General features: G+C 39.3%; 3 protein-coding genes across 4 annotated transcripts in view; 2 read left to right on the top strand and 1 right to left on the bottom strand.

Annotated features, from left to right (window-relative positions):
* Nucleotides 1-4385, top strand: part of kmt2ba (lysine (K)-specific methyltransferase 2Ba) — a 28530-nt gene extending 24145 nt beyond the window's left edge. The window contains exons 30-36 of the mRNA XM_070921359.1: nucleotides 247-359; nucleotides 647-772; nucleotides 927-1179; nucleotides 1296-1406; nucleotides 1561-1644; nucleotides 1748-1877; nucleotides 2488-4385. Coding sequence (XP_070777460.1) covers nucleotides 247-359; nucleotides 647-772; nucleotides 927-1179; nucleotides 1296-1406; nucleotides 1561-1644; nucleotides 1748-1877; nucleotides 2488-2763 — 1093 coding nt within the window. The 3' untranslated portion in view covers nucleotides 2764-4385. The remainder of the gene's footprint in view (nucleotides 1-246; nucleotides 360-646; nucleotides 773-926; nucleotides 1180-1295; nucleotides 1407-1560; nucleotides 1645-1747; nucleotides 1878-2487) is intronic.
* A 1355-nt stretch (nucleotides 4386-5740) lies between these two features.
* On the top strand, nucleotides 5741-9190 carry LOC139299349 (trypsin-like). 2 transcript variants are annotated; one of them, XM_070922246.1, is made up of 5 exons: nucleotides 5741-5780; nucleotides 5949-6102; nucleotides 6907-7160; nucleotides 8159-8295; nucleotides 9041-9190. In XM_070922246.1, the coding sequence occupies exons 1-5, from the start codon at nucleotides 5741-5743 to the stop codon at nucleotides 9188-9190; spliced, it is 735 nt and encodes a 244-aa protein (XP_070778347.1). The 2 variants fall into 2 exon arrangements, with proteins under 2 accessions (XP_070778347.1, XP_070778348.1); XM_070922247.1 differs by having other exon boundaries at nucleotides 6907-7164; nucleotides 8175-8295.
* A 557-nt stretch (nucleotides 9191-9747) lies between these two features.
* Nucleotides 9748-14686, bottom strand: LOC139298981 (small ribosomal subunit protein eS19). The gene is made up of 5 exons (XM_070921811.1): nucleotides 14616-14686; nucleotides 11018-11118; nucleotides 10270-10453; nucleotides 10096-10150; nucleotides 9748-9795 (listed from the first exon to the last, which is right to left on the bottom strand). The coding sequence occupies exons 1-5, from the start codon at nucleotides 14684-14686 to the stop codon at nucleotides 9748-9750; spliced, it is 459 nt and encodes a 152-aa protein (XP_070777912.1).
* Between the last annotated feature and the right edge of the window lie 314 nt (nucleotides 14687-15000).

The following is a 15000-nucleotide window of genomic DNA, read 5'->3' as shown; positions in this document are numbered from 1 at the left end:
TACTATACTATAAAGTAAACTATAAGTAAAGAGGCAAATGGTTGGTGCCAGGTTATATGAGTTTAAAGATCAATGTATACCCACTTAAATACTCACTGCTTATTTTAAAAGGAGACAACTTTGCTAGTGGTGTTACTGAAAATGTACCATTTTCAATTTGAACATGCCCATAAATTATAATTTTTCCACAAAGGTGTGTTAGTACTCAACGTTTATTGTTTATACATATTTATCCTTTCTGCTCAGGCATCATCGGGTTGAGAGTCCACCTACACACGCACAAACCAGCATTCAGGGCAAAACACACATGTGGGTCAGCGCTCGCCATGGAGACCTCTCTGAATGGGGCCCTTATTCAGGTTTGTAACAGCAAACGGCTATTCTACAGGAAAAAGGTTACAACGGCAATTTCATGTAATTAAATGTTTATTTAACTGTTTTCATTTACTAAATCTCTCATTACAAAAACATTTCCAAAAGCCATTCAGAGACTAAAGCCTTTGTACTGTGACGGTTTGAGATGTCTTTTTCTTAAATTTGCCAGACAAATTCTAATTATTATTCTAATAATATAGTTGTTTGATTATTTTTAATTGTTTTTCAGGAAATGTTTCAGGAAACACTAACAACTCATTTAATTCTACAGGTTTTAGCTCAGAAGAAGATGCACCTGCACCCAAACACAGAAAGAGGACATACATGAACCAGCCCCACCTGCGTTTTGAAATCACCAGCGACGATGGCTTCAGTGTTAAGGCTAACAGCATAGAGGGTAAGAGCTGCATGTTTACATTCTGCTTGTAACTGTACTGCTTGACAGATGTTATTGTCTGTGTGTGTGTGTGTGTGTGTGTGTATGTGTATGTGTGTGTGTGTGCACCGTTTTGCCAAGCTCTCACACCTTCCTCATCTCTTTCCTCCTTCAGTTGCCTGGCGTGCTGTGATTGACGGTGTCCTGGAAGCTCGAGCAGGCTTCCATCTGAAGCAGCTGCCTCTGGGCGGGATGAGTGGGCCGCGGGTGCTCGGTGTCGTCCACGACGCCGTCATCTTCCTGCTGGAGCAACTGCAGGGTGCTGCAAACTGCAAGCACCACCGCTTCCGCTTCCATCGATGCGATGACATCGAGGAAGAGCTTCCCCTAAATCCGAGTGGCTGCGCTCGTTCTGAAGTCTACACACGGTACAGACAGTGTTAATAACGTTTATTTAAATGTTGCATGGTTTCTTGTCTGTGATTTAAATAACCCTCAAATTAATTATTCATTGTATCTTCCGTCTTCCTGTTTCTCTAATTAGGAAAGCGACTTTTGATATGTTCAACTTCCTGGCATCACAGCACCGAGAGCTCCCTGACATAGTAGGCCCCTTTGATGAAGAGGAGGATGAATTCCCACTGAAATCTTCCAGGTTAGGGGATTACAATTGTGCCACTTTCTTGATCCTAACCTTAAAATTTTAACCAACTGCACACCACAGACAGACAGGAATGGAAAGTTGCTGAAAGGAGTTTGGCAGATGCCATGTCCATGTTGACACCACCTTTTGTGTGTCTCACTCACAGACGAGCCACCAGCAGTGAGCTTCCCATGGCAATGAGATTCAGACACCTGGAAAAAATCTCAAAAGAAGCAGTAGGAGTTTACAGGTAATGGCAACAAAACAACAACAAGCATGAGATTTTCTTAATGTCCAAAATAATTTGTATGCTTAAATGTGTTTAACTGTTTCCTGTTCTGTAATCCTCTTAGATCTGAAATTCATGGTCGCGGCCTTTTCTGCAAAAGAAACATCGATGCTGGGGAGATGGTGATCGAGTACGCCGGCACCGTCATTCGCTCTGTCCTGACCGATAAGCGGGAGAAATATTATGATGGCAAGGTTAGTAAACATAACACACACTGACAGTCAGAGTCTCTAAAAAACAGAAGTGATTTACTTGCTTCAGGGAAAAACACACCTTACCTTACATTTCTACATAAATTGTAGTTGAAGTTACAATCCTTAAGGTTTAGCAACAGCCATGGTTACCGTGGCAATATCATGTGTGGTTAAATACTACAGCAGACACACCTTGAGCAGCTTCTTTATCAGAAATACAGCAAAACTGCAGCCAAACAAATGCACGTTTTCTAATAAAGAAGTCAATAACCTCCTTTCTCAATCATGCCATCAACCACCATCTTGTTTCATGCTGCACACAGTGAGAGTAGTTTACCACACAACAGGACACAGTAAAGTTGGTTTCCTTGCTGAAGAGTTAGAGGTGTGCAGCCTGTTTCCTGCAACTTTTTATTGAACCACTCATTGTCGCTTCCTGCAATATTTAAAACTCATCCACTGTCAAAACATGACAACATTTCAGAAAAATTGCAAATCAAAAACAGGATCTGATTTCATGTAAATCTTAAGAATTATAATTTACAGCTGCTGAATGTACTGGAAACCTGTAAATAGTGACTAACTCTGTTGTTGAATCACTCTCCATCAGGGCATCGGCTGCTACATGTTCCGCATCGACGACTTCGACGTGGTGGACGCAACGATGCAAGGCAACGCAGCTCGTTTCATCAACCACTCATGCGAGCCGAACTGCTACTCTCGTGTCATCAATGTGGACGGCCGCAAGCACATCGTCATCTTCGCCCTGAGGAAGATCTACCGGGGCGAAGAACTGACCTACGACTACAAGTTCCCCATCGAGGACGAGAACAGCAAGCTGCACTGCAACTGCGGGACAAGACGCTGCCGTCGCTTCCTGAATTAATACAACCAACACACACACACACACCACGTACCAACAGCCATCTTGTTTAATGCACTTCAGGAGGTGGACTCTGATGAACTGATGAAGGCGAGTGAGGTCGCTGATACACAGACCAGATCTACTGAAAGTCTTCACTTTGTTGTTAATTTATAGTCTGAATGAGGACAGCATGTCTTTGTTCATTTCTGTCCTCTGAACTGCTGTTAACAGTCAGATTAGAGCCATATGTCAAAGCTTGAGATGATTACTATTTATGTGATTTCAGACTGCTGGATTGTTGGTCTGTTAGGAAGTGCAGTTCAATTCATGACACTGCACTACTTGGACTTGTGTCCTGTTTTACCATCTCATACGACACATTCTCTCAGTTATACATTGGTGAATTTGTGGTCAGTAGCCTCTGCTGGAACTGGGGCTGGACAACAACCAGGGGGCAATTATTACCAGCTACAAAGGGTGCAAACTAAAATAACCTGATATCAGTTAATACTCTGTAAAGGGGGATCTATTATTATGCTTGTGAGAGAGTGTCTTTGTAAATACAAGGTCAGGATGAGGAGAATTTATTCAGCACCTTACTTTGACACAACCTTCTCTTCAACGGCAGCACTGGTGTCGCAGCACACGGCACAAATCTTACAAAATAAACCCATTTGACTCGAGGCACCTTGTGTACATTGTAGTGCAGCTACATTTTAACCTCACTCTGGATGCCACAAGTCTTGCGAGCAGGGACTCCCAATATTTTAGGTGCTGGTGACATTTACCCCAAAATGTAGTTTTAATATAGTCACCCGAACCTTTTTTCCCACCCTTCAGTCAGTTGAACTTTCCTGTTTTTATTTGTGACGGCAGAGATGCCGTGGTCTAAATGCTTTTATCCTGCTATTACAGTCTGTTGTTTATTTGTTAATTTGTGCTGTTTGTGTATTTTAAGGTCTATGAGGGAGGGTTTCCTTGATGCAGGGTTCAAACGGAATACAGTGATCTTGCTCTGCACAGTCCCTTATACACCTTTTTGTATTTTTGTATATTTAAACAATAAATGTATATTCAACAAGCTGATGGAAATAAATGTGTTTGAGCTTTTAACTTTTATTTGTAAGTGAAGGCTGACTAATAGAAATGAAGCTATTGCTGAGTAATGATCCTAAGTTAATCTTTTCCTCATTTTTGCGGCTGTTTTGCACCCTCTTCCTCCTGTTTTTTGTCTCTCACAGGTGTACTACCTCAAAGGTGTTATGAAGCAAGATTTAATTTAATTACATTGGGTGAAAAACTGCTTCCTCATTGTTCAATCTTTCTAATCATTACATCTTGATAGTATGAAAACAAATACCATCAATAATATTAAACTGACTTGCTATTATGCCTGCAATTATTTTGTAAAAATAGGTGGCCACCATTTGTGCTCATTTCCTCTTGTGTGCGACCACACCCAACTAATGGATGGAGATAGGATGCTAGAGTTTAGGTTGAAGGCTGAATGCTGTGGATATATGTTTTGTGTTTTAGGATTAATGATTGAATTTGACATGCATAGCCTTGTTACTTTATTGGCTCACTATGGATCCTTGCCTGTACATAGTTGTATAAAGAATTTCTAAACCTGTTAAATATTTTTTTACCTACAATTCTTTTTTTTTTTTATTTATGTTCAATAAAAATTTGAAATGTTCCAAATCTGCCTTCCTTGTGCCAATGTTTTTTTTAGTGTTTTTTTTTTTACCAATGGGTAAATATTAAATGAATTAAATAAAAATATCACTTGCGATTCTTAAGTGAACACAGCTAAATGTCCATGCAATAAATTTTTAATGCGTGTAAAATGTGTGATATTGTTTTTGAATGACCACCATCACAATGCAATAATATTACATATTATACATATATACCCCACATTTGAGTAGATGTCAGTTGGGACAGGGCTGCTGAAAAGGAAGGCATGTAGATATAGATCTAGCCTAAAAAACCCTCATAGGGGGATATATACATATATATATATATCCCTATGAGGGTTTGTGAGATAATTACCAGGGTGGGAGAAAACAAAATTTTGCTACACATCATTACATTTATTCTGAATTAAAAATCTCTAAACTGTACTTTTATTTTCTAAAATACTGTAGAGATATACCTCTTCAGGTCTCTAAAAAGTATTTAACTAAAAACAGCATGAGACAGGGAAAGTAGTCCAACTGCTCACAACTCAGAGAAGTCCAATCTGACTAGGGGTCACAAGTAAACTCTGGTTTGTATTACCTTAATGATGCTTAATACAATCATATAAACCACCTGTTTCAAACCTTTTTGATGTAAAGCATTTTATAGCCAAATAATGCATATTTACAACCTTCATCACAGGTTGTATATGCCCATAAGCTTAGAGCAGTTGCATTTTTCTGTTACGTTGCCTTTTTTTCCAGTGCTACTCCTGCAGTTTTTGAACTCTTATCAGATTTTTTGCAGGCCCGCTGCTGAGTTGAGACCAGTGACACCTGTAAAACAAACTGTAAAGTGCTATCAGGCATATCCACAGTTGAAGTAAGCTATTGTATTTCTGCACAAATATTCACACTGTAGGGAATGTGACATGTGTTTCATTACACATGACCATCTAAAACTGGACTGATCTACTGAATAAGATGTTGATAAAACAATATATATGTGTCTGCCTGACTTCCAGTGAAATTTTGGATATTAAAAAACTTGGTTGAAATGACATAATTGCTGCTTACATAACTGTCAAATCAAGTGCACTGTTCAATCAGAAGTTACCTTAAGTGGCCGGGAAGTTTTATCTCTCAGTTTTGACATCATTCAAGGTCTTGCTGTTGCCTTCAGTCATATGGCTCTTTCCCAGAGCAGTTCTGCGTTTTACCTTCCTGACCTTGAAATATGGGAACGTAAAGGGCAGGACGGGTGTATATAAAGAGTTACCGTATGGACTATCTCTTACATTCAAAGGAGAGTCACCATGAAGGCCCTGGTATTCCTGGCTTTGCTTGGAGCAGCATGTAAGTTGTGTTTTATTTTTTATTTCTCTCTCTCTGTTTTGATAAATGACTTTAAATTGACTCTTATGCACTTGTTTCAGGACCTTTTTCAGTTTTTTTCATTCATGGCAAATGTTAAGTATTTCTAGGTTTTCCATATGTCACATTATACCTCACATGCTGTTTCAGTTGCTGCAGCTGAGGATGATAAGATTGTCGGAGGGTATGAGTGTCCCAGACACTCTGTTCCCTACCAGGTCTCTCTGAACGCTGGATACCACTTCTGCGGTGGCTCCCTCATCTCCAGCCAGTGGGTGGTGTCTGCTGCTCACTGCTACAAGTCGTAAGTTCAGGAAGTCACATTTTGAAAGACTTTGACCAAAACTCCTATTACAACCAATGAGCCCTACAAGTTCTAATGAAGCATTTGACTTAAATGCACAAACTAAACCAGCTTCCAGTAAAGGTTGAAAACAGGAGTTGGCCTTTAAAGCAATTGTGAAACTGTGAAAAAGATGAGACACCGCAAATTACACCAAAGGTCATGTAAACTACATTAAGTAGTGCCTCATGCCAGACTAACATTTAGTCCCCGTAGGAAGTACAACTCACAGTCATTAATTTAGAAACACATAACAGTTAGCCCAAAAGTAATCATTTATTAGAACGTTATTTTACCAATCTCAGCTAGCTAGTATAATGGCTAGCTTGGTTAGCAGTAAATAAGGAGGAAAGCATTTGCAGGATTTAAAATACTACTACTACTGTAGGTCCATGTATGTTAAAAGGGAGAATAAACAACACTATCATCCTATTATAAATTATTATAAATTCAATTCTAATTCCTAAGAAATAAATTGTACCTTTGCTAAATTGAATACGCTCACAGAGTTCAGCTACAGCCCTCCTTGGTCTGGTATGACCAGCAGCTAATGTTAGCAAACTTTAACTAGATATAGCTATAAGCTAGCTAATGCTTTCTAATGACATCTAGGAGTCAGGTCACTAACTATGACTATTCTCTAGCTTTTAATTGTCACGTGTGGCCTCGTTTTAAATAAATGCGATTATTACAGTATGCAAAAGTTTTTTTGTTTTCTTTAGGAAAACAGACATTCAAACTGTCAAACTTCCATACCTCCGCCAGTCGTGTCCAGGTCCGTCTGGGTGAGCACAACATCGCTGTCAATGAGGGCACCGAGCAGTGGATTGATGCTGCCAAGCTGATCAAGCACCCCCAGTACAACAGCTACAACCTGGACAACGACATCATGCTGATCAAACTGAGCCGCCCCGCCACCCTCAACAGCAACGTCCAGACCGTGGCCCTGCCCTCCCGCTGCCCCGTGGCCGACGAGAACTGCCTGGTGTCCGGGTGGGGCAACATGTCCGCCAACGGCAGTAAGTAGCTGACTCAGGAAGCTGGGAGAGAAAGCACGGAGAAGAGAAGAGAGGTTATAAATGTGGTCTCAAATGATGATGTAGGATGACTCATACAAAACTGAGTTATTGAAAGAAAACAGAAACAGCAGCAGCAACCTTGAACAGCCTGACCTTGTCACTGAGTGGATGTGAATGACTCCTGATCACATAAGACAGACCTAAACACCAAAGTTAGTCTCTATCTGTCTAAACATTTGGTAATGCTATAGTGTATACAATTAAAGAAGGTGGATAGTGTGCCATCAGACTCCAGTTGGGTACAGGTGCAGCACAAAAACATGATGACAGTATACAAAATATAATATATTTTACATATAAAGTTCTGTTTACTCATCACAGGGAGTATTTCTCAGCTTTTGACAACTTTTGTGGCTCTAAAGATAGCTTTTCTAAGTGTAAAAAGTAACCCTGACAACTTTATGGAAGTGTAATTCTAAAAAGCTGGAGTTTTAATTAATACATACATTAACACATTTTGGGTTAACTGAGGCTCAGTATACTTTATGTTTTCTACTCATGATTTCCATCTCATCATTTAGGGCTCCAACAAATTAAAGCTGCAAAAAAATATTTTATTTGACTAGTTTCAAGGATGTTTCTGTTTATTCAATTAATTGCCCAGTCCTTAAAATGTCAGAAAATAGTGAAAAATATATGGGCAATTTGACATACTGTATTTATATCACTTCTTTTGTTCATCTAGTGGTTCCGAACCCAAATGTATTCAGTTTACAATGATATAAAACAGGAAAGCAGCAAATCTTCACAATGGAGATGTGACATTTGGCATTTTAACTTGATAAATAAAGGATTAATTCTGCAAATCAATTAATCATCTCATCACTACATTAGTCATATTATGCGTAATACCATATTATTTCCATGTTAAAAGGAGTAAATGTAGTATCTACATAATGGTAGGTACAGTAACTGAGACATGCCTTCCCGCTCCCCAGACAACTTTCCTGACAGGCTGCAGTGCCTGAGGCAGCCCATCATCGACAACAGGATCTGCAGGAACGCCTACCCCCACCTCTTCACCGAGAACATGGTTTGCTCCGGATTCATGCATGGAGGTGCCAGCAGCTGCCAAGTGAGTTGCACTAAACCACAGTGAACACACTGAGTCAGGTGGAACATGAGTGTGCATCTCTTCCAGCAGTACAAAGAGTCTGTGACTCTGGCAGTGTGGTGCTGAGCAAAAAGTACACAGTATAGCACCTATTTTCCACTGAAAATCAAGTGTACTTGCATGCAAATGATGCATTCATCCACTCTAATACCACTACACCACTGCCACCACTGTGTCTGTACCACTGACTGCAGAAAGATGATGAAACAGTATTGCAAGAGACACGTTAACACTCCGACATGTTTCCTCTTTCCTCTAGTTTTTTTTATCATTATGATTTTAAGGGTCTGGTAACCATAGTGGGAGGATACTGAATGCATAATGCTACAATCATTACATTTATATGAAATAATAGAGAATTGTATTTCTATGAGTAAAAGAGTCTGACTCCCCAACTCACAACCACCTACACCAGTTATACATTACTTTGTGTAGCACTGTTCTGTGGTTACAGGTGCACCACACCCAAATGTGAAACAGGCTTGAAACTGTCAACCAGGGAGGGCAGCAAAACACTGCTTTTCTGCCTGGTGTTAAGTTACTCTTTAATACAAACATTACAGAAAGGTTCGACTGTATTGTTCTTGAGTAACAGTGCTCACCATGATGACAGAACATACCATACATACAACGTACATATATCTATTATCGCTTGTAGTATCTTTTAAATCCTCTGTTATTCTTCTTCTTCTGCTTGTGTTTGCAGGGAGACTCTGGCGGCCCTCTGGTGTGTAATGGTCAGCTGCAGGGAGTAGTGTCCTGGGGTTATGACTGCGCCATGAAGGGACACCCCAGCGTCTACGCCCGTGTGTGCCGCTACAACAGCTGGATCAGCAGCGTCATGAACAACAACTAAACACTCATACTGTACATCCATGTGCAAGCGGACATTACAACACCATAGTCAGTGCTCATACTCTGTTTATTTGGAATACGCTATGTATTGTTGTGTCATTCATATATATCCCATAAATAACATGTTTAAGCATAATATTCTATAACCAACGGTTAAGACAAATGAATAAAAATATACATTAGCATCCATTGCACGTGTTTTGTTTTTCTACATTGAGTTTCACAGTTGTTGGTAAAACAATATTATTATACATGCTTGGTATAACTGTATTCTCAGCGCTTCTGTGTCCATTCTGTGGTTTGCTGTCACAAGGCCACTGCTGTCTTGAAATTCACAATGAATTTCAAACAAAAAACAAACCTTAAACTGTTGCAAAACATCCATGTATCCTATTTAATTTATACTTACTGTACTATAGACGCATGCATCTCTATGAAATGCCTTTTGCACTCAGTTACTGTGGGCACTGGAGTGATATGGGAGACAAGCAAACTTGAGCAAATAAGCAGGAAGGCATTTCTGCATTTCACTTTGTCTGGATTCTTTGCATGCATTCCTCAGATGGCGCTTTGTAAACTCCGCTGTTTCTTGTTTGCTGAGGCAACCTAAACATACAAAGGAAAAGACAGAGAGAGCAGAGGGGACGTTCATGCAGCCATATCAAACAGGGAAGCATGTGCATTAGTCTTAAAAATTATTCAAGGATGGCATGACAATAAATATCCAACTTAACTACAGAAATACAAACATTACAGTGTAGTTTTAGTTTAATCATTGTCATTACGGTAATAACTGACGAGTTCTTTATAAAACAGTTCTTTGCCTTTTTCTAGAGAAAATCAAATGGATTTGTAACCTTAAAATGTACTGAATATACTGCAGCTATTCAAAGTCCAACAACCCACCTGACCAGCGATCCGATCCAGATCTCTCTGGCCCTGAGAGGTAAGTCTCCGTCCACTGTAAGCACATGTTAAAAAACCCCCACAGCCATCACTTATTCAGATCACAACATAGTCTTAAACACAGCATCTCTCTCTCTCTCTCTCTCTCTCTCTCTCTCTCTCTCTCTCTCTCACCCATTTGGGTCCTTCTCCACCATCTTGAGGCCCTCCAGAGCTTGGAGGACCTTCCTCGCCACGTTCCTGGAGCCCACACTGAAGTGGGCGGGGCATACACCGTTCCTCTGGCGCCCTCCGTAGACCTTGATCATGGAGCCCACGCCGACCCCTCCTCGCAAGTACAGGTGACGAGCTGTGGATGCTGGTGAGAAGTACAAATAGTATTCAGTATATGTTGCAAATACATCCTTGTTTTATCATCTGAAGCCTTTTGACAAAAGACACGAAATCAAACATTCCAGCTTATCAAATGTGTGACATTTTTCTCTGCAGGCTCTTATGCTATTGTGGGTCAATATCCCTGAGTAGATAACATACACAGCAGCTGATTGTGTGCATATACTTTTATTATATATATTGTACCAGTTCAGGAAAATCTACTCATGATGGGACTGACCAATATTACACAAGTGTTATACACAAGGTGTATAATCATATATCATATGAATTCCTAAAAAGGGGTCAATGCATATTTTCAGTGGCAATTTTAGTCTGTAAATATAAGAAAAGACACCACCTTGACCCAGAGCCCAAGATGTTGTCCTCCAATTGCTTATTGTATCTGAGCAATAATTTTAAAATAAAATTAAAAAGGGCAATCAATTATTGAAATGTATTCATGTTCTGCCTACAAATCAAGCTTTCGTTTCAGCTGCAGCAGATTAATTGATGTAGGCCTATGTGAAACACTTCCAATGTAACCAACCTGCTCTGGTGTAAAACCAGTTGTCATCACAGGGAGCCAGCTCCTTGTGCCTGGCAAGCTTCACGGTGTCAACCCACTCTGGGACTTTCAGTTTGCCAGACCTGAAAAATCAATTATCAGTTGATGTGACGAATCAACTGACTGGACCGTTTCCTCAAACAACATAAGGCACCGGAAAATGGGATTCATTCAACAAATTTACATTATGTAATCTTCATTACTGTGTGGGCACCTGTGTTGTAGCGGAGCTAGCGGCTCCGCTGTGTGTGTCAGTGATGGAGTGCCAGTACATAGCTGTAGCCATGCTGTTTCACGCGGCCTGTTCGTCAGTCCTAAATGTGGCCCATGTGTATGAGGTGTGAAAGCTGACAACACTATGCTAACTAAGCATCCAATCGTGTCGATCGTTGCTTACTTTGCTGGGAACTGACACCGTGACCAATGACATTAGAGACGAAGCGCGAAACTCTCATCGTCACGCCTCTCGTCTGAAAATGGAAATGGCTTCTCTAGCAAGCTGCATGCAAATTATAATAATTTTGTGTCCTTAGGCCGCATATTCACAGTTGGAAACATATGCAGTTTATTTTTAAAAATCGTAAAGACCCCATGTATTCTCAACTGTACCTGAAGGTCAATACATTTGGTCAGATTTGGGGCCATAAGCAATTGTTATGATTAAGGGCCAGATTGTTTCCAGGTAATAGCTTCAAAATCGACAGCAATAGAAAAAGTAGCTAGCCTCGTAAAGCCGATAAAATACTGCAATCAACATATGGCATATCTCACCTTAAAGAAACCCTCTGTAAGGTTGTACCTTAAATTTTCATAAAAAATATTGATTCATCAGACAACGTGTAAGTGAGTGAAAGTACAGGTTTATTGTTGCTGTGATGGCTGTTTAAATTTGCGGCCGCTTCCTAAGAGAACCTGGCTGCAGACAAGATGGTGGACGTCAACCACGATGGTCATGTGTATACAGGAAGTCACATGATATCAATCGCTGGAAGTGGTATCCTTTTTTGTTGTTGCTTTAAATAAAAAAACTTTCAATAGCAGAATCTAGAGTCTACTTACTTTTGCCAATACAGTGTCGTCATATCATAATCAAACACCTTTGCAAGCACTCCTTCTGACCCTGCTAGTCGGTAGGTCACATGTTGGCATTATACCTCAGTAAGCAGTCATGTAAACTATTAGCTACATCAAAATTCCCACTAAGATATGTAACAATGTAAAGCTTATCCCAGCTGAACTACGTAAATATTTCTCCCTCTTTCTAACCCTACTTTTACAAGTATCTCTTCATTCTCTAAAGAGTGAAAAATATAGCACTCCAGGCCTCATCTGGAGGCATGCACAGTGCACACTGTGGAAACATTAGTTGTAGCTAACAAATAGCTGCTAAGGCTTGAGCCTTCCTTAACTCCAGCTAACTTATACTACATTTTCAGACAGGAGCATTTAATAGTTTGACTCACAGAAATGAACAAAGCGACAGAGAATGGCAGTTTTATTAAATTAATTAAAAGTTGAACTTGGTTTTTATCTGTTCACCATGCATTCACTTATACAGACTGCAGTGATGCCTTCTTCATCCTCCTCCTCTTAAACATACATTGTTTATGTCCTGAATGATGATCTTGGTTGACGTCAGCCATCTTGTCTGCAGCCAGGTCCATCTCACAGCTTCCTTGTATCCGTGACGTTTAGGAGCTCTGAAGGAAACTGCAGTGTCTGCAGAGTTTGAGTTTGAGCTCAGCATCCCTGCTGGCTCCCAGTCTGTTACTGTGGTTTCTCACATATACTGTAGCCCACATACAGTATTTATACCCACATTTGCTTTGGCACTTCTTTAATCCTTTCACACTGCTCTGCAGACCCAAGATACTTTACATTCCCTCATCTGCAATATTTACAAGTATAAGTATTTAATTTTTGTCATTGCAATTTACTTGTCTCCTCACTTTGTTTGTGACTATTTTAGTTCAATACACTTTATAGTTAATATCTATGTTGGTGTACATAGTAATTAGTACCTTTGATTTTTGTTTTTGTCATTTTAAGTAAATACTCATAATGTCTATATACTATGCATATGTTCTTGTACCTCTGCTGCTGTGACGCTCAATTCCCCTGTGTCAGATCAATAAAGTTAATCTTATCTTATCTCATCTATAAACATTAAAAGGAGACAACAACACCATAATACGTACAGTGTGTTAAAAGATGGTCGACCAAATGTGCTTACTATCCTTGTATGCAAATATGAAACAGGCCGGTGATCTCAGCCACAGGAATGAGAGCATCACTCCCAACAAGTAACTTGATGCAATGCAAACATCATGTGCTGTAGTAGGCTATATCGAAGAGGGTGACGCCCTTAATAAAAGAACATTTCTACAAGCATAGAACTATCTGCAGTACAATATAACTAAAATTAAATTGACCAGTTTCTCTGATCATGAGAAATAATTGTGATCAGTTGAAAATTCCTTATTTATTATTTTTTGTATAATATATTTTTTGTATAATTTATTTATTATGTATTGTATAATTTCCCCCCGGGGATCAATAAAGTATTTCTGATTCTGATTCTGATTTGGTCCTGTGTTCATGCATCAAAAGAAAAAAGGCTATGAGGAAAATGAACAATTTTACAGCCAAATTTCTGATTTTATGGTGAGTAAAAATGTAGGGTTTGGGTTGGTTTCTGTTAAAACATGTTTTAAATGTCCACTTCATCAACATCTGATATGTTAGATTTGTTGTTACAACTTACCCAGGATGTGAGGTACAATTGTCTGTATGTTGCAGTATGAGTGCCCTTGTCCAAGGTGACCCAACATGTTTGAAATTAAATAAATAAATAGGGTATTGTGAAATTATTTGAATAAATACAGACATATTATAAAACATAACCATGGACTTTTGAAATAATCCAATAAACTATGCTCATTATCATTATGAAATGTTATTTAATTCTGCTTCTTTTCACCAAGTTTTTGCAGGTCATTTTTATTTCACAGCAGCTTTTATTTCACAAGGCCATTTTTCTCAATGTTTAATTGGACAAAAACACCTTTTCATCACTAAGTGTTCATATGTCAATCAAAACAAACATGGCAGATCTGGTTATGAGATTGGTTGTTTCTTTGGTCTGAAAGTTTTGTTTATTCAAATTCTAAAAAATTCACTTGTCTGTATTTATTCATATAACTCATGTAATGAATTTGGCGGCCTTACTGTACATTATGATACATATTTATATCTCTTACAACTATCAGATTTTCTGTGGTATCCATCTTTATTCATAGTGGCTCGACAGTGCATTTCTAAAGAACCGTTCCCTGTTATTTCAATAAACATTAATGACATTGTTATATTTAATTGAGACTTGTTATAAATTAGGAAATCAATAACTTCTTATAAATTAGGAAATCAATAACTCCAGCTTTAAATGAATAAAACGAAAAAATATTTTCTTTACATTATGGTCAGCCTCTGTCCATCATCTACATACACCTTCAGCCTTGTGTGATTGACAGGTGGATATCAGCCAGTCATGCAGTGCAGGCTGGTTTTCAGCTTTACTTACTTTTTGAGGAAAGCTGACAGAGCTCTGACAAACTCCTGCTGGTTGACGTCTTTCACTGTGACACTGGGCATCTACAACGCAAATTGGAGACAAAGGTGAGTTTGAAATTACATTTTAAATCTTCACAGAGTTGCTTAAGCAGCCGAAATGCACCGCACCACCGCAGCCGTTGGAACGGTTGTAACCCCTGACATTTTTGCTAACGATGGCTGCTAGCTAGCTACACTAGTTAACTGTAAGGTTAACCATAGCACCTGAGTCATACACGCCTCTGACATTTGCCCATACATACAGCTCTCATATTATCCAGTGATAACACATATCTCACTTTTCATGTACCATAGAAAGCCGACAGCCCGGTGGTCAGGTGTGTGGTGGAGTTTAG

This window comes from Enoplosus armatus, chromosome 16 (assembly GCF_043641665.1).
Source record: "Enoplosus armatus isolate fEnoArm2 chromosome 16, fEnoArm2.hap1, whole genome shotgun sequence".
Classification (NCBI taxonomy): domain Eukaryota; kingdom Metazoa; phylum Chordata; class Actinopteri; order Centrarchiformes; family Enoplosidae; genus Enoplosus; species Enoplosus armatus.
Note: the sequence above shows the minus strand (reverse complement) of the source record. Positions and strands in the feature narration are given on the sequence as shown.